This window comes from Notothenia rossii (assembly GCF_949606895.1).
Source record: "Notothenia rossii genome assembly, chromosome: 1".
NCBI classification, from domain to species: Eukaryota; Metazoa; Chordata; class Actinopteri; order Perciformes; family Nototheniidae; genus Notothenia; species Notothenia rossii.
The window spans coordinates 72,179,598-72,206,201 of NC_136912.1; the positions used below are offsets into that span (position 1 = coordinate 72,179,598).

At 38.8% G+C, this 26,604-nt stretch overlaps 1 protein-coding gene and 1 long non-coding RNA gene across 4 annotated transcripts; both read left to right on the forward strand.

The window, feature by feature from the left end:
- The first annotated feature begins 218 nt into the window (after positions 1-218).
- Positions 219-25,008, forward strand: LOC307044098 (regulator of G-protein signaling 21-like). 3 transcript variants are annotated; one of them, XM_079689139.1, is made up of 5 exons: positions 219-461; positions 20,202-20,297; positions 20,389-20,444; positions 20,617-20,783; positions 22,405-25,008. In XM_079689139.1, the coding sequence occupies exons 1-5, from the start codon at positions 415-417 to the stop codon at positions 22,588-22,590; spliced, it is 552 nt and encodes a 183-aa protein (XP_079545265.1). In that variant the 5' UTR covers positions 219-414; the 3' UTR covers positions 22,591-25,008. The 3 variants fall into 3 exon arrangements, with proteins under 3 accessions (XP_079545265.1, XP_079545266.1, XP_079545264.1); XM_079689140.1 differs by having other exon boundaries at positions 224-451; XM_079689138.1 differs by lacking the exon at positions 219-461 and adding an exon at positions 19,859-20,087.
- On the forward strand, positions 4,993-7,549 carry LOC307044135. The gene is made up of 2 exons (XR_013809536.1): positions 4,993-6,339; positions 6,533-7,549. It is a non-coding gene; the product is annotated as an uncharacterized lncRNA (long non-coding RNA).
- Positions 25,009-26,604: the final 1,596 nt, after the last annotated feature.

Consider the following 26,604-nt stretch of genomic DNA (forward strand, 5'->3'; position numbering starts at 1 on the left):
CTCTCTCCTCGTTAATTAGCCACACCGGCTGCTCCACATTCCCTCGTTAGCTCTCCACAGTGCTGGCTGACCCAGGTGTTACTAATAACACTAACGATGGCTCCATTTGATTCAAGTGTCCCAGTAAACCATGACAGTAATTCTTGAGTGAAACTGGGGTAGGAAAAATAGTTTAACATTAGGTCAAGAAAGAACATAGATTTGTTTTGTTTTTTGTTTTATTTATTTTAAGGTTTTATTGATTTATTTTAATTTTATTTTGATTAGAACATAGGTTAAAGAGTTGGAATGATGTGATGATTCATACTCATGTACAGTAGGTGGCGGTATGCACCTTTTTAAGTTGTTTGCAATCCGCCAAAAGCAAGAGAAGAAGAAGAAGAAGAAACCATGACAGTGTGAAAGTGAGCCAGAATGCACAATCTCACGACCCTGAAACTGGAGCTGCAAAGTAAGCCACAGTATGTCTTCATTTGATCCTTTACAACTATAGGAAACGCCTGTGTGTCTCCAACTGTGACATTTGTCAAAAGTGTATTATGTGCTATTCTGAATGCCTTCTTTTAACAAAGCTTGCTGTTAACACATATGAAACTTTAATTTAACTCTATAAAAACAGCTTTTAAAGGTGGGGTAGGTAATTTTGGAGAAACCAGCTCGAGTGTGCTAGAATTTGAAAATACACAACAGGAAAAATCTGCCACTTCCTTACAGAGCCCCTCCTCCAACACACACGAACATGACCAATAGAGAACCGCAGTGACGCGTCGTAAAACCAGGAAGTAAGTTAGCATTTTTAGCACTTCCGGTTCCTTCCTCAAAAAGCAATGCATTTTTTCCATAGGGTTTTGGAAAATAGCTCGAAATAAGGTCTGTGGTCAGGGCCGTGGGAAGTAGGGGTGCTGAGGGTGCTGCAGCACCCCCTGGTGGAGGACAGGGGAACTGCACTTCCACAAGATTAAATACAAATATAATCAAAAAAAAAAAATGTTCAGCCTTGATGTAACAACATTCATAATTAAGTAAAGATAACACCGTTTTCACCCCGGTTACATTTTCCATTTGCCCTGTACGATGGCCGCTGTAAGTGATGAAAGTGGGGGATGTTGGCTTATCAGGCGCCCGCAGCTCACAGCCAGCGTGAGAGAGAGAGATAGAGAGAGGGGGTGCACCGGTACCGGCGGGGAATGTTGTTCTGCTGCGCTAACAGATATAAGAAGCTGTTTCTACAATAATGTGGAGGAGAGCTCTCCTGTCCGACTGAGAGGCTCAGTGAGGTAAAGGACTCTGAGGGTTTAGATAGTTCACTTTAGTCTAAGTTATCTCAGTGGGTCTCAAACGTTTTGATCACAATTTATGTAAACAAATATTTCCAAGGCACTCTTTTATAATTATTAGGATAAATAAAAACAGGTTTGAAATCATTCCAATGTACTGTAGGACAGTAAACCAAAAATACTGTTTAAAACTGGAGATATTTAGCAATATGCATAAATAAATTAATGTTAACTGATAAAATAAGATATAAATGAACCACAAAAATAAAACAAGTTAGCCTACATTTATTTGTTATTGGCTATGGGTTATCAGATATGTTCACATACTTATTTGATTATTAAAATGCAAACCGATCTTTTTCATATGGGTGTTTTAGAGTTGTATTCCCTAGATCAGTCTCTAGTAATTGGGCGCTCAAAGTGCACCAGATTGAAGCATTTTACTTTAAAAGGTTAAAAAAAATCTTCCCGGGGGGGCACCCCCAGACCCCCCTAGAGGATGTGAAGTCCACCCCCCAATTAAAACATATTCAGGCAATACTAAATACATTTGAAGCCTTTTTATATAAGCTGTCCACCATGTCAATACGTTTCTCTGTTTGTAGTGTATTGGTCTTTTGTTGAGGTTTTTCATTGCCAGCTAAAATCTTGCCTAGGGCAGCAAATTGGTGAAAACCGGCCCTGTTGTCATCCCCACAGCACCCCCCATTTGAAACATGTTCCCACGGCTATGTCTGTGGTTGACACAAAATTAAGAGATAAGTCACGTTTTGTTCTACGACATTAAATACATCAGCAGTGACCCCACTGGGGATTTTTGAAGAGTTTACGTGTCTGAAAAACGATGGTTGTTACCGAGTGGCTGAATAGGACTACAGAAATTGTCGAGGCCGTTGTACGTCATTACGCAGAACACGTAAACACTCCCGCTAAGTTTGTTTTCCCCTGTGTTCTGCTTGAAAGCAAGTACATGCCTATCTTTAGTATCTGTATATCTATATCTGACCATTAGAATCTGTATTTTTGAAATTGTCGTTTTTAACACAGTTTTACAAATTATAGAATAATTCATTACCAGTGTTTTCCAATTTTACTCGGCTGTTCGTTTCGTTAGCTAACGTTAGCTAAAGCTAGCTAAAGCTAGCGCTACTAGTTGGCTACGCAATGGTTTGTTGCTTTGCTCCGGGTTGCAGCCACAGGTCTTCGCATGAAACGTGCTTGTTCTATCGTTTCCCGGCCAATGTTTTCCAAAGGAGAGTCTGGATTCGTGCCATGAGGTAAGCTGACGTTACATTTTTGTCTATGTCACGGTGAAATGTAAATGATGGGTAGTGACTGTATCGCCGTTTTAGAGATGGCGCTGCTGAAAAGACCGCAACATAAGTAAAGATAATGAATACATCCTATTAAAACCTGTGTGGCTTATATGATAAGTCTAATTAGTACAAGCAGCATAACATTTCACCATGCAACTAAAGATTGTAGTCAGGGAAATCAGTTTGACATATTGAACTAATAACAAATCACATCTGGCTGGCAGAGAACTCTCTGCTCCATAGCTTCTCTTGGATGTAAAATCACATGTACATTTTACATTTATATTCAATTTAATATTCCATCCCTCACATACTTTTGTATATATAATAACTTATATTTTGTTTTTCTTGTTATGCTGCTGCAACACAAACATTTCCCAAATTGGGATCAATACAGTAATATCTTATAACTATTATAATTAGTGTAGCAGCTGACACCTATTTTCAATATGGATTAATCTACCATTTATTTCTTTAGTTCAATTTTCATCGATAAAAATGTCAAAATAGTGAAAATGTTCACGAGACTTATCAAAGTGCAAGGTTATATCTTTAGATGTTTTGTTTTAGCCTATGTACTGTATGTCTTAATGCTCTTACAGTATATGTGACGGGGTGACTTCCATGAAACTAATATTTTATATCTTCCCAACAGACGAGCTGACAGGAAACCTAACACTCTAACAACCACAACATTGCAAAGGCGAGTAAATGTAAATTAAAAACAATTCACAATTTCTTTATTTCTTCTTCCTTGCAGTGAGGTGAAGCTGACCTTGCACTTGGTGCCAGTAAGGATGTTCCTCACGCAGGCTGAATGTTTCTCCTTCCTTACTGACACAGAAGCCCTTGATTTGCAATGCTTCACTAATTGTCATTTCCCTGGCTCCGTAGGGACACTTTACCTCCAGCACAGCGGAAGACCCTACCAGACCATCTGGAGATGCCCCCAACAATCCTGATAGGGAAAGCCACAAATCTGACTCATGGACCTGCATCTGGGTTGCAGTGGTGAATGCCCTGACGCCCTCACATTCATTCATAGTCCCCCACTGTACAGACAAAACACCATCAAGGGCCTGTTGTTGCCCTAGCAACCTGGCAATAAAGGAAGCAGTCACACACTTTGACCTCAGGACAGCTCCAAAGTTGCTGGCAGTCAACCTTCCTTTCCTGAACAAATGCCAGTTTGGGTTGGTTCGCTGACCAGTGGTAGCCACCTGAATTGCCCTCTGTTGCTCTTCAGACAATGCAATGCTTGCCACAATTTCCTCAGGTCCCTGATGCCCAACAGATTTGATAATTTCAGGAACAGTAAGTGTTTCCAAGCTGTAGTGTTCCTCTTCTGGCTCGGGGGAGAGAAGCCAAGAAATTCCTGAAAACCTGCCACCGAGTCTGTCCCTCAGCCAGTCACGATCTTCGGAGGTGGGCTCTCTTGTCAGCGGGTTAAATTAGTTATTGGTTTCAACAGTCACATTAAAACAGTTACTAAATCAGCTTACTATCACCTAAAGAACATATCTAGGATTAAAAGAATAATGTCACAGCAGGATTTGGAAAAACGTGTCCATGCTTTTATCTTCAGTAGACTGGACTGACACTGCAATGGTGTCTTCACAGGTCTCACTAAAAAATCTATTAGAAAGCTGCAGCTGATTCAGAAAGCCGCTGCTCGAGTCCTTACCAACACTAAGAAAGTGGATCACATCGCTCCTGTTCTGAAGTCTTTACACTGGCTTCCTGTGTGTCAAAGAATAGATTTCAAAATACTGCTGCTGTTTATAAAGCACTGATTGGTTTAGGACCAAAATGCATTTCTGACCTCCTGCTAAATTATGAACCATCCAGATCTCTCAGGTCTTCAAGGACTGGTCAGCTTTCTGTCCCCAGAGTCAGAACTAAACATGGTAAAGCAGCGTTCAGTTATTATGCTCCAAATATCTGGAACAAACTCCCAGAAACCTGCAGGTCCGCTGCAACTCTTACTACTTATAAATCCAGGCTGAAGACTTTTCTTTTTGCCGCTGCTTTTAATTGAACTATTCATATCTTAGACTGCACTGTAACTTTTATCCATGTATTTTTTCTTTTAATGTTTATTTTATTAGCTTTTCTTTTTAATGACTGATTTTAAATGCCATTGTTTTAATGTCTTTCATTTTTTGTAAAGCACTTTGAATTGCCTTGTGTTGAAAAGTGCTATATAAATAAACTTGCCATGCCTGGCCTAATAAAGATTTCATGTGACACATACAATTGAATTGTTGATGGGAATGAATGTGAATAAATTAACTCTAGGTTAACGGTACTCTTGCTATCACTACTAGGGATGTTAACGGTTAATCGACTATCGATTAATTGTCGAAAAGAATTTACTCGATTAAATTAATTGTGACTAATTGAACATTGTAATCTAAGACCGTTTCCCACAGGACGTACTTGAACGTGACCCGAGATTCTCGCGAGCCGCTAGAGCTAGACCTGTCACAAACTTGAGGCGGCAAAAAAACTAAAACAAACAATGATGAGGCGGTCAAAACGGAGTGGAGTGTGGGAGCATTTTAGATTAATTAACGATGAAAAAGACGCACAATGCAAACTTTGCGGTGCTACATTTAAATACAACAGCTCTACAAGTTCGTTAAGATACCACCTGAACAACTTGCATGTAACGTTAGCCATTCCGTCGCCTTCACAACCTACAATTGCTGCTGTGCTGGGAAGGCGAGTATGCGACCAAAGAAAAGCAGACGGCATTACTCAGAGAATTTGCGGGATGATTGAAAGAGATATAATGCCAATTAGCACCACCGAGGCCGAGGGATTTCGGGAGCTGATACAATTCATGGAGCCAGGATATAACATCCCTTCGCGAGCGACCGTGACTTCCAACTTGGAAGCATGCTACGAAATTAAGAAGGCTAAGCTAAAAACATGTTTGTCCGCGGCTAATGTGGCTCTGACGACGGATTGTTGGACAACACTGACTACAGAAAGCTACATCACGATTACTTGCCACTATATTGAAAACGACTGGCAGGTAAAGTCGGCAGTCCTTCTTACGGAGAGCTTATCCGAGAGACATACAGCTGATAATTTAGCTGCCAAACTGAACCAGGCTGTGGAGTCATGGGGACTCACCGGCCGTGTAGTAGCCTGTGTGCACGACAACGCTCGGAACATTGTTTCAGCAAACAACCCCGCACGAGTCAGTGTGTTGCTTTGCTCATACTTTAAATCTGGCCGTCAATGACGGATTCGCTGCTGCTGGTGTCAACCGAGTAATTGGAGCTGCTGGCAGGCTGGTCAAGCACTTCAATCACAGCACACCAGCAACGAAAGCGCTAGAAGCAAAACAAAGACAAATGCAGCTACCAGCTCATCGGCTCATTCAGTCCTGTAAGACCAGGTGGAACTCTGTACATGCGATGTTTGGCAGACTCGTAGAACAGCGATGGGCCGTGTGTGCTGTGCTAACAGACCGCTCAGAGACCAAGCTTTCAGATGCGAGGACGCTGGAATTGAGAGATGACTTCTGGCAGCTTATGGAGGACATAGCGCCAGCACTAAAGGCTCTCCAATGTGCAACTACTGTAATGTCAGCAGAGACGGAGGTATCCATATCCAACACGTACCCCATCACATTTAGTCTGATTAACACGCATCTCAAGATGGCAAATGGAGACAGCAACAGAGTGGCGGAATTCAAATCTAAAGTGCGCACTTCGTTGGGGGAACGGATGAAGGTAAGCTATGGCCATTAATTAATTAAACTCTTCGATCACATTTGAGCTATATAACAGATTATGGGGTGAATCACTTATCACCAACACATTGTCACAGTGTAAACTGCGTTTTTATGCAGTTGTACCCTTGTCATGTCAAACCTTATTAAATAAAACTCTAATGCTAGCTTTCTCCTTTATTTAATTTTAACAGGTTGAGTCTGAAGACCTCACATCAACAACACCAATGATAGCAACGATGCTGGACCCACGGCATAAGCACCTGGGATTTCTAAGCCCAGCAAGCAGGATCTCAGCTAATACCAAACTGCTTGAACTGGCTATGGAAGAACATGTGGACTCCACATCAACAAATGAAGCCACCACTGGAGATGATGTGCCAGTCCAGGGAGCTACACTTCAGAGACACACTTCTGCTATGACTCTTCTACTGGGTGAAAACTATACCACCAGCAGCAACGATGACATTAAAGAGGAAGTGGACATGTTTCTGAAGGATGCCTCACCACTCCTTGATTCCAGTCCCACAGAATGGTGGAAAGTCAATGAAGGAAGATTTCCGAGGCTGGCAAATGTGGCACGACGATATCTGTGCATACCGGGCACGTCTGTCCCATCAGAACGTGTATTCTCAGCAGCTGGCCTGACTGTAAACAGGCTGCGCACACGACTTACTCCTGACCACGTTAATATGCTTATTTTCTTGAACAAAAATAGAGGGGTCTAGGTCAGGAGCCTATTCAAAACACATTGAGACAGGAATGTTTTTGTTTCAGGAGAGGTAGCCTATATCTTCATTTGAGTGTTCTAAGGGTCGCCCTCTAATGTTACTGTCACCTTCCTCAGGGATGATTTAAGTTGTGTTCAGAATATATTTGAAGTTTCCAGGGCTAGTTATCTTACTGTTACCTTTCTCAGACCAAAGGGGATTATAAATGCTGCTGCTAATGTTTCAAGTTTTACATATGTAGTTAACCAGATTATAATGTGTAGGCTTAATATTGTGTATGCTAGGCCTACCCATATTGTTTAGATTTCTATTTAAAATTAATTTTATTTTGCTTAATGTTTCACATGCGACAGGTGAGCCAGTGCACAATTATTTTTTTATGTATTTGAATTTTCTGTGCTTAATTTATTTTGTTAAACTACATAAAGGCCATTATCTGCACATTATCCTAACTGGTACAATAAAACATCAATTGTGCAATATAGCATGCATTTTTATTCAGTAAATAAGCAATATTTAGCTTTTTATGTTAAAGACACTATCGATACAGTGAGAAATTTACATTCTCAGGAAAAAAGCCGTTTATATCAGTTAATCGTTAATCGATCGATAAGGTCAATCAACTAATGATTAATGAATTAATCGATAATTTGCATCCCTAATCACTACTCACCGACACTATAAACCTTGTCCCTCATGCTAGCCCTGACAACACCGGTAAACACACCTTCATCTAGGCTGCACTGTTACGTGTCCTGACTTGTAGTGGTTCTCTCCTCAATCTCTCTTCTTGTCATCTTTGTAAAACAATATCAGACTGGTAATTGACACAGCCATGACTTCTAGTTAAATTCAGTGTGGCTAAAATGAAAAGCTTTGTTAAAATATGCAAGCACGCGAAAGTCAAATTCAGCTTTATTGTCAAAAATTCTACATGTGTTATACATCCAGAAATATCGTTTCCCACAGTGACATGTATACATAAAACAAAACAAAAAGGGCCTAGATAAACGTGGTATACAGTTTAAAATGTTAATATATTTAAAGTGTTCAAAGTGCAGTTTCAGTGCAAGTCAGTTGAAACGATCTTAAATTGGCGTGACGTTGAAGTCGTGCGACCCTGCTGCTGCACTGGCTTGTAGTTTGTTTATAGCATAACGTTAGCATTTCGCTTTTGGCGACTAGATTTATGATTAAAAAATTATAAAAGTAGGGTTGACATGTGGAGATTATCCGGCTGAACAAAACGTGATCCCTCTCTTAAATGTGTGTCAACCACAGACCTTTATTTCAAGCTATTTTCCAAAATCCTATGGAGAAATTGCATTGGTTTTTGACAAAGGAACCGGAAGAAGTTTACTTCCGGGTTTTACGACGTGTCACTGCGGTTCTCTATGAGGGCACGATATAAGTTTGTGCACAGAGGAAGGCTGACAGGCAGGTAGGCCATCCAGTTATTTTAGCCGGGCCGGCTAAAATAACTTTACTTTAATAATGTGTTTTTATGGCATTTTTGTCATTTTGGTTAAGAAAAATCACTTGTAATTATATTTTGGTTCACATTAGAAATACTTTATATTTAATTTTTCACGATTTATAATTTTAGAGATTTTTTTTCAAAACTCATATCTTCTCCTCTTGTCTACTCATAGCCCACCCTCATCAATCCATGCCGGTTGATCAAGTTTGATAGTCCTATACCCCCCACCCTAACCTTCCCTTATATTGTAAAGCGATTTTGAGTCCTTGAAAAGCCCTATACAAATATAATGTATTATTATTATTATTACTATACTGTCAGTTATCAGATCTTGCTGTGTAGAATAATCTTCCTGAGAGGTGTCTCTTGTGATGTAGTCTGTGTGGTCTACAGTGAATGTATTCCTGGCAGCCACAGGTGATAAGAATCAAAGGTTCCCATAGGATCCCATAGAAAATGCATGCAGGCCATTTTTGACCCACTTATGGAAGCTTGGGGTAGTAATACAAAAACTACAATTTCTTCAAATTTAAATTTAAAATGTGAATGACATGATATCCAAAAATGTTTTTGGAGGAATAGCTGGAATATGAAATGATACAAAGAATGTATTACAAAGATACTTCAAGAAAACCACCTCAACGGGTCCAAAAAGACCCACTTATGGAAGCTTGGAGTAGTAACACAAAAACTAACATTTCTTATAATATTTCAATTTAAAATTTGAATGGCATGATATCCAAAACATGTTTTTGGAGGAATAGCTGGATTATGAAATGATAAATCTTTTTTAATTACAAGGATAATTCAAGAAAACCACCTCACCGGGTCAAAAGATACCCACTTATGCATCTAAGTACTCACATTGAATAGAAAGAAAGCGAGTGGTATCATCTTTCTATTTAAATATTGGCAAGAACTGAATTGGCAGTTTTCCCAAAATGTCACTAGTTTAATAGGTGGAAGCATTCCAGTTCTACAGCATGTTGTTTTTATGAAAGTATTGATCAGCATCCAGTCAGATATCTTAAACCAAACATCTAGGGTGACAGTATTCAAAATACTGTGAATTATGTTATTGTGACTGAGGCAAAGCCAAAATAGATGGTTTGATAAACAAAACAAAAAGGAAGCATGGTGTGTAATGTATTTATACATTCTCTCAATGGTTTGGGCAATATGGGAAATATACTTGTATTTATGGTGTCCAAGTATCATTGTAAAGGCAAGAAAATGGTGGGAATCTTATTACAGACATGTAACGATATTGCATTTATTTGGCACATTTATTCTTGGACTATGCATGTCCTTGTATATGCTTTTGACCTTGTGTGTGCATGTTTCTTGCTAGCATATTGAAATCTCCCTATGTGCATCTGCTGACTCTAGCCCCTCATTGCCAGCGATTCTGCAGAGAGCTAACCCCTGGCAGTCTGATAGGAGGTGTAGCATTATCTCGTTCTATTTCTGCCCCTGCCGGACCACAGAAAGGGTTTAATACTGAGGATAGGATCGGATAGGAAATGTTCGCTGGGGACGAATAAAAGTGTCAAAGTATTACGGAGAAAAAGGAAAGGACGGAGTTGGTAATGACAAAAAGAAGGATTTGCAGAGAGGGGACAATGAGGAGAAGAACAAAATGAACAAGGTGAGGGTGTTGGCAGAGGCAGGAAGGGAAGGAATAACTAAAGAAGGAAGTTAAGTCAGAGCGCAAACATTGCAGGAAAAGAAGAGGGGGATTAGAGGCAGGGAGTGATTGCAGGAAGAAGCAGAAGGGGGATGGGTGGATGGACATGGGGGGAGTGATGGAGGGACTAAGCAGGTCAGCGTCATGTGAGCAGCAGAGGCTCAGATAATGCCCCAGGATTTCGGGTTCTGGGAGATGCAGGTGGCAGAGTTCACAGTGGGTGGGAGATAAAGCAGCAGAGTCTCTGCTGACGGCCACAAACTGTTTTTTTCTTCCCAACTGGGGAGGTGAACTTAACACCGCCTCAACACATTTCCTCCTCCTGTGGCAGACTTAAAGTGCTTTAATACTGGGCTTCAAAGGTATAGGAGTGATGAAACACCATTTTTTCCACCCTACTAGTAGATCCACAGTGTTGTTCTTCCAGTGTTTTAACACTATTGCTATGGAGCTTTTGGTTTTTGTTAGGTTTGAGTGTAACATTTTCACAACCACCCAAATGTAGGCAATGTTTTACACAGTTTTAGCAGAGAAAAGTATGTAAAGCATGCAGCATATTATTTGCATAAATAAATGGATATCTGAAATTGTCATTGCAAATGTTTAATGAGGAGAAAAATACATTGACTGAAAGGCAGACTTAAAGGTTTCACAGAATGACTTCTGTTGAATTCTTTGCTTCCAATAAAACTCTATCGGGCACCTGATTGATAAGCCAACAGAAACATGTCTCTAAGCTAATTGTCATTTGTAAAGTTGGCAATTTTCTGGTTCCTGCCCCTCAAATGTTATAATTTGCTTCTTTTATCTTTGTTGTACTGAATCAAATCTATTGTGGGTTCAGATCTTAAGGTTTTAAAAAAAAAACAAGCAACTGACCGTTCTGGGTCATTTAATATATAACGAAGCTTTTACAACAATTTTGTTTATGTTTTCTGTCGTTTATACAGTTTTAAATGACTAGTAGACTATGTAGCCTTAAGCCTTAACTGTGATTTTTAAAAGAGGTATACAATTAAATTTACCACACACCAAGTGACACTGGTCTAAGTTATTATTGTTTACATTGTGCCTTACACTGACTCTGCAGTGCCCTCATTCACTCTTTACATTGATTTAACTTTAAAAGTGTGAGTGTCTACATGACCACTAGATGGAGACAAATGCCTTGTTTTAACAAATGTACAGTAACGGCATCATTGGAAAAAGAAACGACACAGGATGTTCAACTATAGCTATCAAACGACTAAAAGATGTTTTTGTCTTTTTTTATATCTACATAAAAATGGTCTAATAGATATAATAATGGCATAGCAATTCAACTAATTATAGATATCATTTTTTATACATATTTGTCATTGTCATGATCATAGTTTTCTGTGTCTGGTCCGTTTCCTTTTTAAATGTGAAAAGTATTCTCATGATGGCTTATGTCTGTTTTTACTTGTTTTCTGTGTGTGATTTCCCATATCCAGTCCATCTGCACTTTATCCCCTCATTAAGTCCTGGTTTTCTGTTTGTTTGTTTGTAGATCTGTTGGTTAAACCTGAAAGTAACGTCTATCCTGTAAAAAATGCCTGACGCCGGCAGTCTCCTGCCTTTGGGTCTACCACAGCTTCACTGTGTGACAGTCAGTGCAGTGTGTTCAAGATTTCTGCTGACTGTGGCAGGCCAGTCAACCAGTTTGTTGTTTGACGCTTGAGCCAGGGACTTCAGTCTGAGTGAAGATAGAGGACGATATAACAGGAACCTGTCAATCTGACTTCCCATGAATCTGCCCCGTCTTCACGACCATCAGTTACTGAAAGCTGTTTCACTTCTACACAAAGTCTTCTGCAGAAACACTTGCGACATTGATTCCTAACACTGCTATGCTGCGGGTCAGCAGAGCGAACTCAACCAGGGATGACCAATCTGAGGGACAGCATGCCGAGAGAATCACTAAGGGAAATAAATGAAAACCCATTTAACAGCACACGTTTTTCATCTTACAATCAGAAAAAAGAGAACAATTACAACATTTTCAACCTGAGCGATATAACAGTTTATGGCGAGTACGGCAAATGAAAGCAGTAGCGCTGACCAAAGTGACTAGAACGCAACCACACACTTATTAAACAAAAAACACACTTTATAAAGTTAGGCTACACTAACCAGGCTTAGTGTGATTCTGTTTATGTGTACCTTACTTTGACCATCAGTTCGCTGTCATTGATCATTGTGGCGAGCAGGCGTTTTGTTTTATATTATAGCAGCTATCAGATGGAATCAATACATGGGCTGCACAGATTATCATGACTCATGTCCGACTATCACAAGTAGAAACATAATGTAAAATATGCCGGCTTATGCCACAATAGGATAGCAACAAGTAGTCAGTTTAGCTTTGGTTGCTATGCTAACATCACCCATTTTATACCAGAGAAACGTTCATAACAGCGTTGTGATGCCAAACAGCTGGCAGCACTGAAGCGGTCGGTAAATGCCGCTGATAAACAATGAACCACGGCACAAGGGTTGAGAAGTAGTTATTTCAAGGTTAATTTAGGATCATGTGCTAATGTGAAAAGAACGATAAGAGTTTTTAAGTTTATATCTGTGGATGAACTGTAGCGCATCTGATTATTATCTTCTTTTTTTAACCAAAGTGTGAAAGCGGAATATTTAATCTGATTTGTTTCCACTCAGATGACTCATTTAGTTTGTCTTCCGCATGTCAGAACTACATTTTTGAAAAACCTTCTGATGGAACAAAGCTATTAACTACACTCAGTGTACTTCTGCCATATCAATTGGAATGGCCTGGAAATTGGATGGAAAATTGAACTTTTTAATGCAAAGGCTAGTTCACTATTCTTTTGGAGTTTCTCTCTAATGTATATTATATACAGTGGCGTTTTCTCCTGGAGGCCAAGGCTTCCCCTGTTTTTTCGGATTGTAGTTATAATGTTAATTAATAAATAAAAACACTTCGTTTAGTTTCGGAAATTCTTTCTTGTGTGTTGCTGCCGGTCCGTCTCTCCCCTATTCTCATTGAGTATTTTACAAAGAGTGAAACAGCGCCCCTCTAGATGTTATGGTGAAACAGTAGATTGCACTCTCTGTTGCGAGAGGAGGCCAGCCGAAATTTGCTTCCCTTGGTGAAAAAAAATTGAGGGATTGACCAATCAGATGAGGTTCACGTCATGCCCCTGCCAACCTGTGATTGGTCAGGGCCATGCCAAGGGAAGCCAGAGGCGGCTGGCTTCCCTTGCCTCACAATCCAATCAAATCGCATCAACTTAGTGGTGCAGTGACGCGTCCCAAAAAGCGTAAGTAAGCTGCGCTCGGTTTCCCTCGACAAAATAGCAATGGGATTTCTCCATAGGATAGCTCGAAAAAAGGTCAGTGGAAAACGAACCTGTTAGGTAAATGCACGTTTTGTTCAGTCGGATAATTTCCACATGTCTACCCTACTTTTATAATTTTCGAATCATAAATCTAATCGATAGAAGATAGATAGCGTCACTGCACCACTCTCACCGCCGTTAGAAAGTAGCAAGCAACTGAAGCAAGTGCAATTATGGAGGGTGGAGATTCGGAGTATTTAATCAAAAATAATTGTACTAAACTTCCGCTGCAGCAGCAACAACAAATACAATCTGATGACAGGCCAATGCCCAAACTGGAGCTGTGTACAGCGAGGAACAAAAGAGTGAACCGGACGTAAAACGTTAAAGGTCTCCTGATTTAGTTTGTGAATGAATGCTTATTAGAGTTTCGGCTGGAGAGTGCGTGCGGACCTGTCGGTCAGATAACAGGCGTTTGTTTGTAAGTCCTGCATCTGTATGATACAAATGTGTGTAAAATGAAACCGGGCGCTGTAATCACTCATCTGGTTACGTTATTACATTGACCACCACACCCCCCCCCACCCCAAAAGAAAGGACGTATTATTGGCTTCCCCTAATTTTTGCCCCACGCCACGCTACTGATTATATAGAGGCCAAAGTACAGGATGTCTAAAGATTGGCGATCTTAAATCCGCCTTTAAATATAAATACATGTATTGCACTTTTTAAAGGTAAGATAGGTAAAAATGGAGAAACCAGCTCGAGTAAACTAGAATTTGAAAGTACGCAGCCGAAAAAAATCTGCCCCTTCCTTCAGACTTCCTTACAGAGCCCCTCCTCCAACACACACGAACGCGCACATGACCAATGAGCGCACAAGATAAGTTTGTGCACGAGATGGAAGGCTGACAGGCAGGTAGGCCATCCAGTTATTTTAGCCGGGCCGGCTCAGATGATTGGTCGTGCTTTTTACAGTGCTACGGCTTCCAGAGATAACAAAAACATATTATTATGTGATGGCACAAATGCAATTTACAATGATAACGGTTAAAAGATAAATATGTAGACTGTGAAATGGCAACTGTAGCTAGCAGCATTTATTAGTTGTAGCTAGCTAAGCTAACGCTAGCTCCATGAGTTGGTTTGAATAGCAGTCTTCCACCATTGCTTTTGCTTTTTTTTTAATTACCCAAAGTAGTTTAGCATTTTCTGAACTTTCTCACATCCCTGATGAAAGTAATGTTCAGCAAAGCATACAATAACAAGGGCGTCACTCGCCGAACATCCCCTGAGGTCGCGTGTGAATCCACTGCAGCTACAACTTCTTGTATGGAAAGTTTGAAATTAACTCACTTCAGCTTTCTCTTAACCACAAACGTACCACTATACACAACGGTGAGAGCCCTGAGGGAATCCGGAAAAGCACCACACACACACCCTCATTGACATCCCCCACCCAAACAAACACACAAGTACTGGCCTTGTGTGTTGTACATTTCCCATTATTATTTCCCAATGTTTGTGTCATAGAGGGCCTCGGACACAGGAACCATGTCGCGCTAATTTACTAAATATAATTAAGGTATAGAGAAAGTGTATGCACGAAGCAGACAAACCTGATCATCAGTGTCTGAAAATTTAGTTTTTCGAGGAATCTTTTTGATTTTATTTTTATTGTACAGGCTACAGAAACAAAACATGGACATTACAATAACAAAATAGGAGACATTCCTATCTTAGACAAAAAACAAACAGACAAAATAAAATACAGTCAGTAGGTCACTTCAACATTTCATAAACAAAACGAAATAGGTTGACAGTCCAATATCATCAAAAGCACATACCATAAAATGGTAATCATATTTATATGTATTGTTCCTTTTTATCCCACTCTTCACTAGAGCTGATTGTTTCCCATTTCATGGTGTGTTGAGCCACCCTTTAATTCTTTGTGGCAATCATCCTTTCCAAAATAAATTGTGTTTTTAATCTACTTTTCACACACCTTAAATTCAGATTTTTCCAAAACGAGAAGCATTCGGACCCAAGCAGACGGAAGTATTGAGTTATTTGCGGTCTACAAAGACAGAGGAGAGACTGTCAAGTTTGGCTGTACTCGGTATTGAATCAAAATGCACTAAAGCTGTTGATCTTAATCAGTTTGTGAGGCGTTTTGCTGAACAAGATGGTAATCGCGGAACTACCATTCAGCTGTTAGGCATGCCAACTTGATGCTCTGCTCGTGGATGACTCGATGAGCATAAACAACTGTTAAGATGATGACCTTGTATGTGTGTATATTTATGTTTTCCTTTGCGGGGGTCTGCCCCCAAAAAACAGTTTTAAGCCCTGAGAAAGTCAAATAAGACGTAAAACTACACTGCCCAGCCAAAAAAAGTAACCACTTTGATTTAACTAGCTCGAAATATAAGCCTCTTAATGTTCCTATTCTCATAATACAATATATACATAATAATGCAATTTGCAATGATAACGGTTAAAAGAAAAATATGTAGACTGTGAAATGGCAACTGTAGCTAGCAGCATTTATTAGTTGTAGCTAGCTAAGCTTACACTAGTTCCATGAGTTGGTTTAAATGGCAGTCTTCCACCATTGCTTTTGCTTTGTTTTTATAATTACCCAAAGTAGTTTTTCATTTTCTGAACTTTCTCACGCTGTGAATTGTTGACGTCCCTTGCTTGGTTTTGGCCAGAAACGTTCCAACTAACTTCCTGTGCTACTGTATGACACGAACTGTCTTTGTCTAAGTCAGAGTAGTTTTTAATGTCTGTTTGAATTTATTCTGGCCAACCCTTTAACAGCCAGCGCCACCATTTGGTAGAGCACATTTTTGTCTTGATATCTTGTTGAAAAACAAAAATACAAAAGTTGAACTCCATCTGATTCAGCCAGCTCTACCATTTCGTTGACATTTTGTGCACAAAACAACCTCTAGATCAGTGATACTCAAATGGGGGTACGCGGACCCCTGGGGGTACGTTGGGGTACTGCAGGGGGTACGTGAGATTTATAATAATAATAATAATAATAATAATAAGGATAATAAAAAAAATAAAAAGGTTAATTAAAAAAATACCATGCATGACTAAAACAATAATCTTAGTACAATATGTTAAATACAAAACACAATTGTATGTCAAATGTGTGTATTGTATTTGATTGGTTTGTTAAACATATTACTTAAATTGAAAAACTCCTTGGAAAAATAAAAGTGTTATGTTGTTTTTTTTCATGCATGAAGATGAAAATATCCTTAGTTTGTTGTAATGCAAGCACGAAGGAGTTAATACATCACACACTGAGGGAACATCACTATATTGTAATTATTTATATAGGCTTTTTCGATCAAAAATGTTCGGGGTCGGTCAGGGGGTACTTGGCTGAGAAAATGTTTCAAAGAGGGTACATTACTGAAAAAAGTTTGAGAACCACTGCTCTAGATGTCACTGGTTCGAACAGAAGGCCCTTCAGCTAGCTTCCACTGAGAAAGTTGGCATGCTAAAAATCACTGTTGAAGAAATCACTCTTTTTGGTCAACTTTTGTAAGGTAACCATGTCATTTTTTACATATTTTAGTGTCAGAGCACTGACTGAACATAATTAGATAACTTGATTAAAAAAAAAAAGTTTTAACAAGTGTGTAATTATTTTTTGGAAAATATGCTCAACCAATCGGTCGATTTGGCCTCTTATGGTAAACTAGCAATATGACTTCAGAGTTTCATAGATGTTTTCCAATAAAATATGGTAAATAAATGGCTAGATTCATGGTAATATTACTAAATCTAGTAATGCCTTATGAGTGAAAGAGTGATAATAATTTATATAGCACCTTTCATGCATGGCATACATTACATTACATTTTACATTACATGTCACTTGTTAGATGCTTTTATCCAAAGCGACTTACATACTCAATACTGTGGACAATCCCCACAGGAGCACTTTGGGGTGAAGTCTCTTGCCCAGGGACACAACGACATGCTGACTGCAGTGGGGGTTTTGAACCTGTGACCCCCTGATACGAACACCAACGCTCTATCCACTGCGCCACACGTCTCCTCCACATACAGCCCAAAGTTGCACACAGATGAGCAAGTTAGGCCAACACAGGATATAGACATTTGCTGTTAGGCCAGAGGTTTCTTGTTAGGCCAATTCAGCATTTACAGTAAGGTTAGCAAGTCTTTTTTTATTATGAAAAACACTTAACATTACTTTTTTTCATTTTTATTATTTTTACAAATATAATTCATTATCTTTTATGAATATATCTGGTTATATATATTGCTCATTTTCCATAAAAGAAAAAAATGTATTTGTTTGTTTTATTTTTGTTTGATGCATACAAATACTGTAATGTATATGATTGTTGGAAATGCACTTTTACCATAAAAGGCCAGCTCGACCATTTGGTAGAGGCTCATAAAAACAAAACTCTGCAGACAGTCAAAAGAAATATAATTATTTGTGGCCCATTTCATAAAAAAATGCAAACAAATAATTTTTCCATAGCTTTTTTCTTGGTCTGGTAGTTAAAGGGTTAACGATTTTAAGATTGATGTGGTTTTTCTGTAAACGCATACTGTAGTTTGACAAGTAAGCAAGTGTCATACAGTCATGCTTCTATCAATTTGGGAAACTTTCATCCAATTTACCTTGACAAAGTAATCTGTATTTCCTTTCTCTCAGAATACTGTAATTGTCTTTACTCAGGTATATATCATGAATTTGTTGTTGTTCTTAATCTCAAGATGGCATCACTCCCATTCTTGCTGTATCTTTTACATCCTTTAAAACAGTGGTTCCCAACCTGGAGGGCGCCAAAGATCGCAGGGGGGGGCGCCAGGCCTCAGATGATTTGAGGGCAAATATCATATTTAGATTTTTTTTTTTTACATATTGTAAAGCAATACATGATTGTCACTAAAAGCCTTGTCTCTACATTACAATAAAATCCCCAAAATAATTGATTAATTAATTTGAATAACAATTCAAGTTAGTAGCTAAAGGCATAAAAAGACAGAAATGTATAATTCTTTCTTTAAAAAAAATGTTTCTTCTGCCTGTAAAACGTCCAAACCAGGCTTTCCTGGATAAGCGCATTTTTAAAACATAGTCATTGTACATGCCAGTTTCAGTTGGATTATTTGTCACAGTTGCTCCGATCAGATCGGTCTCCTCCATTTTGTAGATTATTTACAACTTTCGAATCCACATAAACACATCGGCAAAATCTGGCTTACTTTGAGCATGTGTTTTTAAACAGTTTAATCCCTTTGTGAATTGTTTCCACTTCCGCGCCGTCCTTTAATTTCTTCATACAGCGGGAATCCAAATGATTTAATCCTGAGTCCAATGACCATCAAAGTCACTCCAATAGTGCTCCTTCATTACGCTTTCATCCTCCTTTAACAAAATACTTCACATTCATCTAGTTTGTGACAGCAGTTGTAGCATTTTTGAGAAGCCTTCCGAGTAAATCGCCAAGCGCCCCAACCCCCCCCGTGTGTGTGTGGGGGGGGGGGGCGCAACTTCCAACAGGAGTCATTTGTGGGGGCTCTTGGGAAAAAAGGTTGGGAACCACTGCTTTAAAAGATGAGACTGGCACAAAAAAAGAAAAACCCCAATGTGTGAGCCAGTCTTTCAGTCGTTTGTCAACTTCCCTATCAGATACTACTGCATATATTTTAACTTTAGAACAAAGGAGAACGGGAACAAAGGATTCAGATCAGCTATTCTCAACTTCTGTGCCTAATGTCTCATCTATTAAAAGGGAGAGACGGGAGCTGTAGCTGCAGCAAGTTAGCTCAACACAGTCCAACGGTACTTTTAATGTCCCTCGATGGCAGTCATCTCTGAGCCTTCTTCCTCAACGTGACTGACGACACACCTTAGGCGCCTGGAACCAACCGTGCATGCAGAGAATTACAGAAGACTGAATGCTAGCATTTTCTCAAATGGGAAATGAGTGTCACGTATTATGAAGGCGATAATACACGTCTACACTTGTTACAAGACACATTTATTTTATTAAGAATTCTGTGGAAGGAATACCTGAAGAGATGGAGCTCTTCTATTTGATGCTAAAACGTATTGTTACAACTGGAGATAATAAAGGGATTGCTACCTCAGTAGAAATGGTATAGCAAAAAGGTTAACACATATATTTTAGTAATCCCCCTCCCTTTCCTCTATCTTCCTAAATCCTATCCCACTGGAATTCTTTGGCAGTGAGTCAGTAACAACAATAAGTGAGTCTGAGCAGCAGTCGGTTATCTATACCTGTATCAGCAGGCCCTCCGCGTCATTGGTATAACACCTTGCCTGTGAAGCTAGGTGCTAGAGGGAAAAGTACAGTTTACAGGCACCACAAGGGATTATTGTAACTCCGTCCACACATATACCAGGGATGTTAGAATGCCGAAACTTTTGTTTTCAAAGATACGGTTCTATACAATTAAAGATCTGATGCAAAACGTGAAGCGACCCAGAAGGTAAGCCAAAGAGTCTAATGATCAGTTATTTGAGTAATGTGAATAGGCTTACTTTCTAACACTGTTCAAATGTGAAACTTTACAACACTAAGTTCAACTTCATTTTTTTTGCAGGTCTGATGTTATTCTTAATCGAAATAGGCGTAAAATGGACATCCAGTGCCACATGGTTCAAAAGACAAATGATGAAACATATCCTTCAAACCTGAGGTAGACTACGTGGCACTTTCATTGATATCTCAATGTTCTGATTGTTCATAACATTTTAGAAATGGAATTCTCAAATCCCTCTTTATTACAGTTGTCAGACTGATCATAAACTCTACCCGACTCTTGAAGAGTTGCTACGCGATAAAAGTAAGACATTTTACTTTCTTTCTTTTTTTTTTATATGGTTTATTTTATAATAAAAATATCACAAAAATAATTTGTATTGCTGTTGTTGTTGTTATTATTATTATTATTATTATTATTATGTGTATTATTGTTATTGTTGGTGTTCTATTGACATTATACAAATGTTTCCCAGAGTATTTAGCAGCGTTCCGCAGCTTCCTGAAGTCAGAGTTCAGTGAAGAAAACGTTGACTTCTGGCTCTCATGTGAAGACTTTAAGTCGACTGCCTCAATGGACGACCTGGGCTGGAAAGCAGAGGGAATCTACCAGAAGTTCATCCAGCCCACAGCCTGCAGGGAGGTTAGTGATAACAGAGTTCCGGATGAAAAAGCAGGGATGCATAATCAGCATTTTATTTGACTTGAGAAAAAATATTTATAAGGAATTTCTTTTTTTTTAACTAAACATCCAACCAAATGACCCCTCTTGAATCATCATACAGCTAGTGGAGGTGATACATTGACAAAGCAATTGTAAAGCTCGCGTCACACTGTCCCGAAATTGACACCCGATGGACACACGAATATGTAATTGTGAAGATGGCCCCGAACCACACACGAAGGCAACATTTACATTACATTTAAGACATACAACTGCAACGAAAGAAACAAAAACAATTATGTTAAAGTACTATGATACTGTACTAATATCTTTAGACTTTTTTCTTTACTTTTTCCGTCTTTATATGTAGAAGATATTAAGTTTTCTCCGTAATGTTGTTTCCATAGCAACAACAACTTCCTGTCAACTCGCCTTCAAAATAATATATGATATCCTTTTCAGTTTCACAGAACACAAATTGGGTTATTTACATAATATATTTACATGATTTTGTCGTTCAATAAAACAACCAGATCGACACACGATAAAGGAAATGTTCAAATTCGGCTCTGATCGTAGCAACATTGGGCCATTCGTGAGGGCATCTTAAGCCATCGTATGACGCCGTTGGAGTTTCTCAGGCTCCGGCAGGAACTTCGTGAGCGGTGGCAAAATCTTTGGCATGCCAAACATTTGCCGAAGGACCTTGCAAAGGTTCATTTTCGTGTTGAATTTGTGAGTCAATTTTGCCCTTTGTAAGGCCATCGTGAGGGCATCTTGTTATCATCGGTGCCATCGGGCATTCGCCCCGTTCAGAGTGAGGGGGAATGCCCGATGGCACCGATGATAACACGAAGATGACACGATTTGACAAGATGCCCTCACGAGTGCCTTACGAAGTTGCTGCCAGAGCCTGAGAAACTCCACCGGCAGTCATACGATGGCTTAAGATGCCCTCACGAATGGCCCGATGTTGTTACGATCAGAGCCAAATTTGAACATTTCCTTTATCGTGTGTCCATCGGGTGTCAATTTCGGGACAGTGTGACGCGAGCTTTAGATAAGACTTGCATGGATATCTGAATAACTGGTACATTATTCTATGCTATACTAAATAAGTTACGGAGCATACAACCCAATACACAGTGTCAGTGTTTTGAACTGGCTGCAAACGGCACATTGACTGTTTATGGCTAAAACCCATGGATTCAAACACAATAATTAAGTCCCCATGTATAATATTTAGAATTGATTTCCCCGTGGTCGATATCAATTATAAAGGAAATACTAATATATCGTGTTTCATAGATGATTGTACTGTTTGAGTATGATAATCATCTGACCCCAAAGAATATGCGCATATCGTACAAAACCTTCCTTACTGCAATTATACTTTTAGGTTATTTTGTTTGGTGTTGATGAGGATGGATAACAATCTATTCTGTCCAGTCCAAATGTCTCCGACCATGTTTAGATGGTCTGTTTTTATAATTATCACAATCTTGAACCACAGCACTTGATTTATGTGAAGTATAGTTAGTGTGAATGGCCCCGTATTCAACACAATTGACATTTTTTTTTCTTTGTGTCTCTTCCTCAGATCAACGTTGACCACCATATTAGAGAGAAGATCAAGAAGACTTTGGAGCAGCCAAGCCTCTCATGCTTTGATGAGGCCCAGAAACATGTTTACCTGCTGATGGAAAGAGACTCTTACCCCAGATTCCTGCACTCAGATGCCTACCTGAGTGTAAAGAACAAATCCAGGACTCTCTGGTACATTTAGCTCAGATGGCTCTATCAAAACAGCTTTTCTAATCCTTGTTTTTGTTCCCATTTGGCTGAATTTAAAAGTTATTTCACATTGTACGAGATGTGAAGCTTTCATAAAAAAAATGAGATGGTATATTGACGAAATGTTGTGGAGGATGTTGGAGCAGAGAAAAGTGATGTGAGTGGGAAAATAAGTAAATGCAAGTGGGGTAGAAAGAATGCTGTGTATGCATAAGTATAGTTTGGATTGGTTGGAAATAGTGTAAGTGTCGACGAAAAGTTTTAGTAAGTTATAGAACAAAATACAAATGACAAGGAATGACATAAACATGGTGTCTGATATGAAACAACCTAGTTTTCATTAAACGCTATACAAAACTTTACCATCTTTAGCTACAATTCAAGAGATAAGTCGTTATCTCTCTGCACTCAGATGCCTACCTACCTGAGTGTAAAGAACAAATCCAGGACTCTGGTACATTTAGCTCAGATGGTTGTATCAAAACAGCTTTTCTAATCCTTGTTTTTGTTCCCATTTGGCTGAATTTAAAAGTTATTTCATATTGTACGAGATGTGAAGCTTTCATCAAAACTGAGATGGTATATTGACGAAATGTTGTGGAGGATGTTGAAGCAGGAGCAGAGAAAAGTGATGTGAGTGGGAAAATAAGTAAATGCAAGTGGGGTAGAAAGAATGCTGTTTGTATGCATCAGTATAGTTTGGATTGGTTGGAAATATTGAAAGTGTCGACGAAAAGTTTTAGTAAGTTATAGAACAAAATACAAATGACAAGGAATGACATAAACATGGTGTCTGATATGAAACAACCTAGTTTTCATTAAACGCTGTACAAAGCTTTACCATCTTTAGCTACAATTCAAGAGATAAGTCTTTATCTCTCATCGTCCATAACTGTTGATTAATGTTTTGTGTTGTTAATGTACTGACTTGTTTTCATATAGTCAGATTTTGAGACAATGATTTAAATCATCTAGTTAGACATGTGCGGATGGGCATTAGTAAAAAAAAAAAAAGAACAGTTTCCACCCAGCGAGGAGATTCTGTTTTTGGTCACATGTCTGATATATCCTTTAATGAGGTGCAGGGATGACTCTATACACCAGCAATAGGGTTTACCAAACTGGAAAAAACTAACCCCGCGGTAACCCTTGATCTCACTCAGTTCTGTAAATGGCCTTATTCCTCAGAATTGTGCCTTAAAAAGGAGTATTGAGGCAGCTAATAATAACTCCAGAGGCTTAAACGACAACACTGGAGTCATCAGACAACCTGATGCGTAACAGATCAGGCTGAATGTGCTGCCTTGTTAGGGGAATAATCTCATCGCCCGCAGACAATGATAGCAAAGAAACACAGATGCTTTACGTGGAGAAATACCATGAAACAAGTATACTTTGGAAAAATACCTGACTGTTTAAATAAAAGTATTAAAGTGGAAAATAAGCTTTTACATTTTACTGAAAATGTGTTTTTTATGGTTCAAGCTTTGGAAGCTTGATTTTTTTTATCGACCAAGAGGTGTATCGAGGAGTAATAGTTGTCATTTTCATTGTTTGCCCATATTTTGTATTATTTCAGAATTTGGGGGAATAGGTCAATCTTAGCAACAAGGTATGGATAAAACTGTAACCTGCGCTTTAAGATATATTCGTGTTCTAAACCTTTACCATCTCCCCTCCCTGTTAACTTTGAATTAGAGCACAAATTACACGTGCTGTACCTTTTTAAGAAATGTACAAGCTATATTCAAAAGAAAAAATAATACAATTTCCATCCAATGTATCCATTCCTTCAGCAGTTCCTAGGAATGAACAACACATTTTGTGTATCTTAAAATCAAGGACCACTTACTGTAGCCTCACTGTTTTCAACCCATTGGTCAGTAAATTGAGTTTGGGTATATAAATAATGAGGCCGATGTTTCATGATTGTATATGGGGGGGTGGTGATTGTAAGCCCTGTCTCGGACCAATTGTTCCTTTCCATGACTTAAATAAATAAATAGCCCTAACCTCTAACCCTAAATAAATAAAAACTATAACCACTCACTAAACCACTTTATCTACTACTAAGTTGTGTTTCTACCATAGGTTTTGAGAGGAAAAGTAAGGGGTTGTGGTTTGATTTGAAGTCACTGTTGGCTTCTATAATAAACAAGACCAACACCACCACTTTCTTAACCTTAGGCAAGTTCATTTAGTTAATAAGCATACCCATGAAAGATTTTAATAACGCTAAAGTTGTTCCCCGCGGCTATTGTATTGCAACAGGTTTTTTTGTGATAAACAAAAAACAAATGTATTGATAATTTTGTGACATGGCAGATTAGTTTTTTCCTACAAAATGTATCTATTTCTGCATGGGAAAAAAACGATTTGCAGGTATAAAAATAAACAGCTTTATCAGCTATTTTCAGATGTCAGTAACTCTTAGTACATTGGGGTTTCAAGGGGTTGTTCCTGACAAAGGTCTCAGATTTCCTTCATCACATTCTATTCTTCACATACAATCTGTCAGTGTTTTTTCATAACCCAGAACTGTTACCATGGTAGCGAAAAAGGAAGTGAGTACTGTCGATGGCACAGTGTTAGTCAAGTCAGTCACACGTTGGGAACTTGACTAACAGCTCTGCCTTGATACATTAAATGCTGCATGCTGTATTCCTAATTTAGTAAGTGTTGAGACAAATTAAAATATAAAAAGGACAGCTTTGCGTTCACAGTGTTTGGTGATTCTTCGTAACGCCTCAGTACCTAGAACCGTGTTTGGGCAAAAGAGGGAGAGCAGCATCAGTGAAGCCAAGCCAAAAGCAGAGTAGCCTGAGGAAGAAGAGACTGGTAAAAAAAAAAAATACAATTAGTGAGGTTTGAAGTATTTATAATTATCTTCTGAGCACTCTTATTATCCTTTCAGAATCTTCTCTAGGCCTATTATAACTATTGGCAGGTGAACTACACATTACAACATTAAAGCTAGTAGTACTGGATTACATGAACCTCTTTTGGTTTGTCATTGACAATTTAAACGAGCAGTTTAGTTTCACCGTTACTTAATTATATCCTGAACAAAATTACTTAATCTGATCATTTGAAATCATATCTACTGAAAAGCAGATCCTCTTAGTCTTGTGTCAGCGTCGACCTGTAAAACTGGCTGAGTGAACTAAATGAACAGTAATCCCGGCTGCCTTTACTCACTAAAATTAAGTTGGAGAAAAGATTGATAATTGCAGTGTTACGTGGGCAAGAAGGAGCGGAATAACATTGCAAAATTAAATGTGTAGAAAACCCATCTGACTAATGTGAAGTCAGAGGCAGATAGTGTGACTCTGCTCTGTCACACTTCTAGCCAAAGCTTAGTAGGGAGGGAGGAGACGTGTCTACATTTGCAAGTCTTTCTTTCTAAACTTATCATAGAAGCTTTAAGCATGATTTTTACGCCAAGTGACCATACATCTGTTAAAGGAGTATGTTATGATGCTTCTGAGTAGAAGGAAACAAATGGCTAGCATCACAGCTTTGGATTCTCAGGCCTATAGTCAATCAGATCAAGTGGTTTTGCTAACGTTTAAAACCAGGCTACCATGTTAACATAATTGCTATTGGACTTAAATTACACATTTTGTTCGGGCTATGTTGGTTCAGTAGTCGGCCCTAGTTGTAATACTATTGTAAGAAACTGTAGCCTACTCTTCTCACCTAAGCCCCAGCTTTGACTTTAATCCTGCATGATCTCATTTCGTTTTTGCAAAAATGCAGTTTCTCCAGCTAAAGCTTCAATCAAATTCAGAATTGGTGATACTTCTTTGGACTATTTTGGTTTTATCCTTCTAAAAATTGACAATTTGACATTCATAAATTGGCTATACAAAGGTTTCAGACTTCATTGGGATTAAACTCCTCAAGTTTTATTTTTGATCCCTACTTCCTGACTGACTTGAAGGAAACAGAAAATCTCAAGGTTCAGTGCTACTAATGCTTATTTCAGCTGCTAGTCACTTGTCAG

Coding starts and splice junctions, on each gene's coding strand:
- LOC307044098 (XM_079689138.1), top strand. CDS start 20,011: ATGCCGAAACTTTTGTTTTCAAAGATACGGTTCTATACAATTAAAGAT. Junction 20,088..20,201: donor AACGTGAAGCGACCCAGAAG/GTAAGCCAAAGA, acceptor TTTTTTTTGCAG/GTCTGATGTTATTCTTAATC. Junction 20,298..20,388: donor ACATATCCTTCAAACCTGAG/GTAGACTACGTG, acceptor TCTTTATTACAG/TTGTCAGACTGATCATAAAC.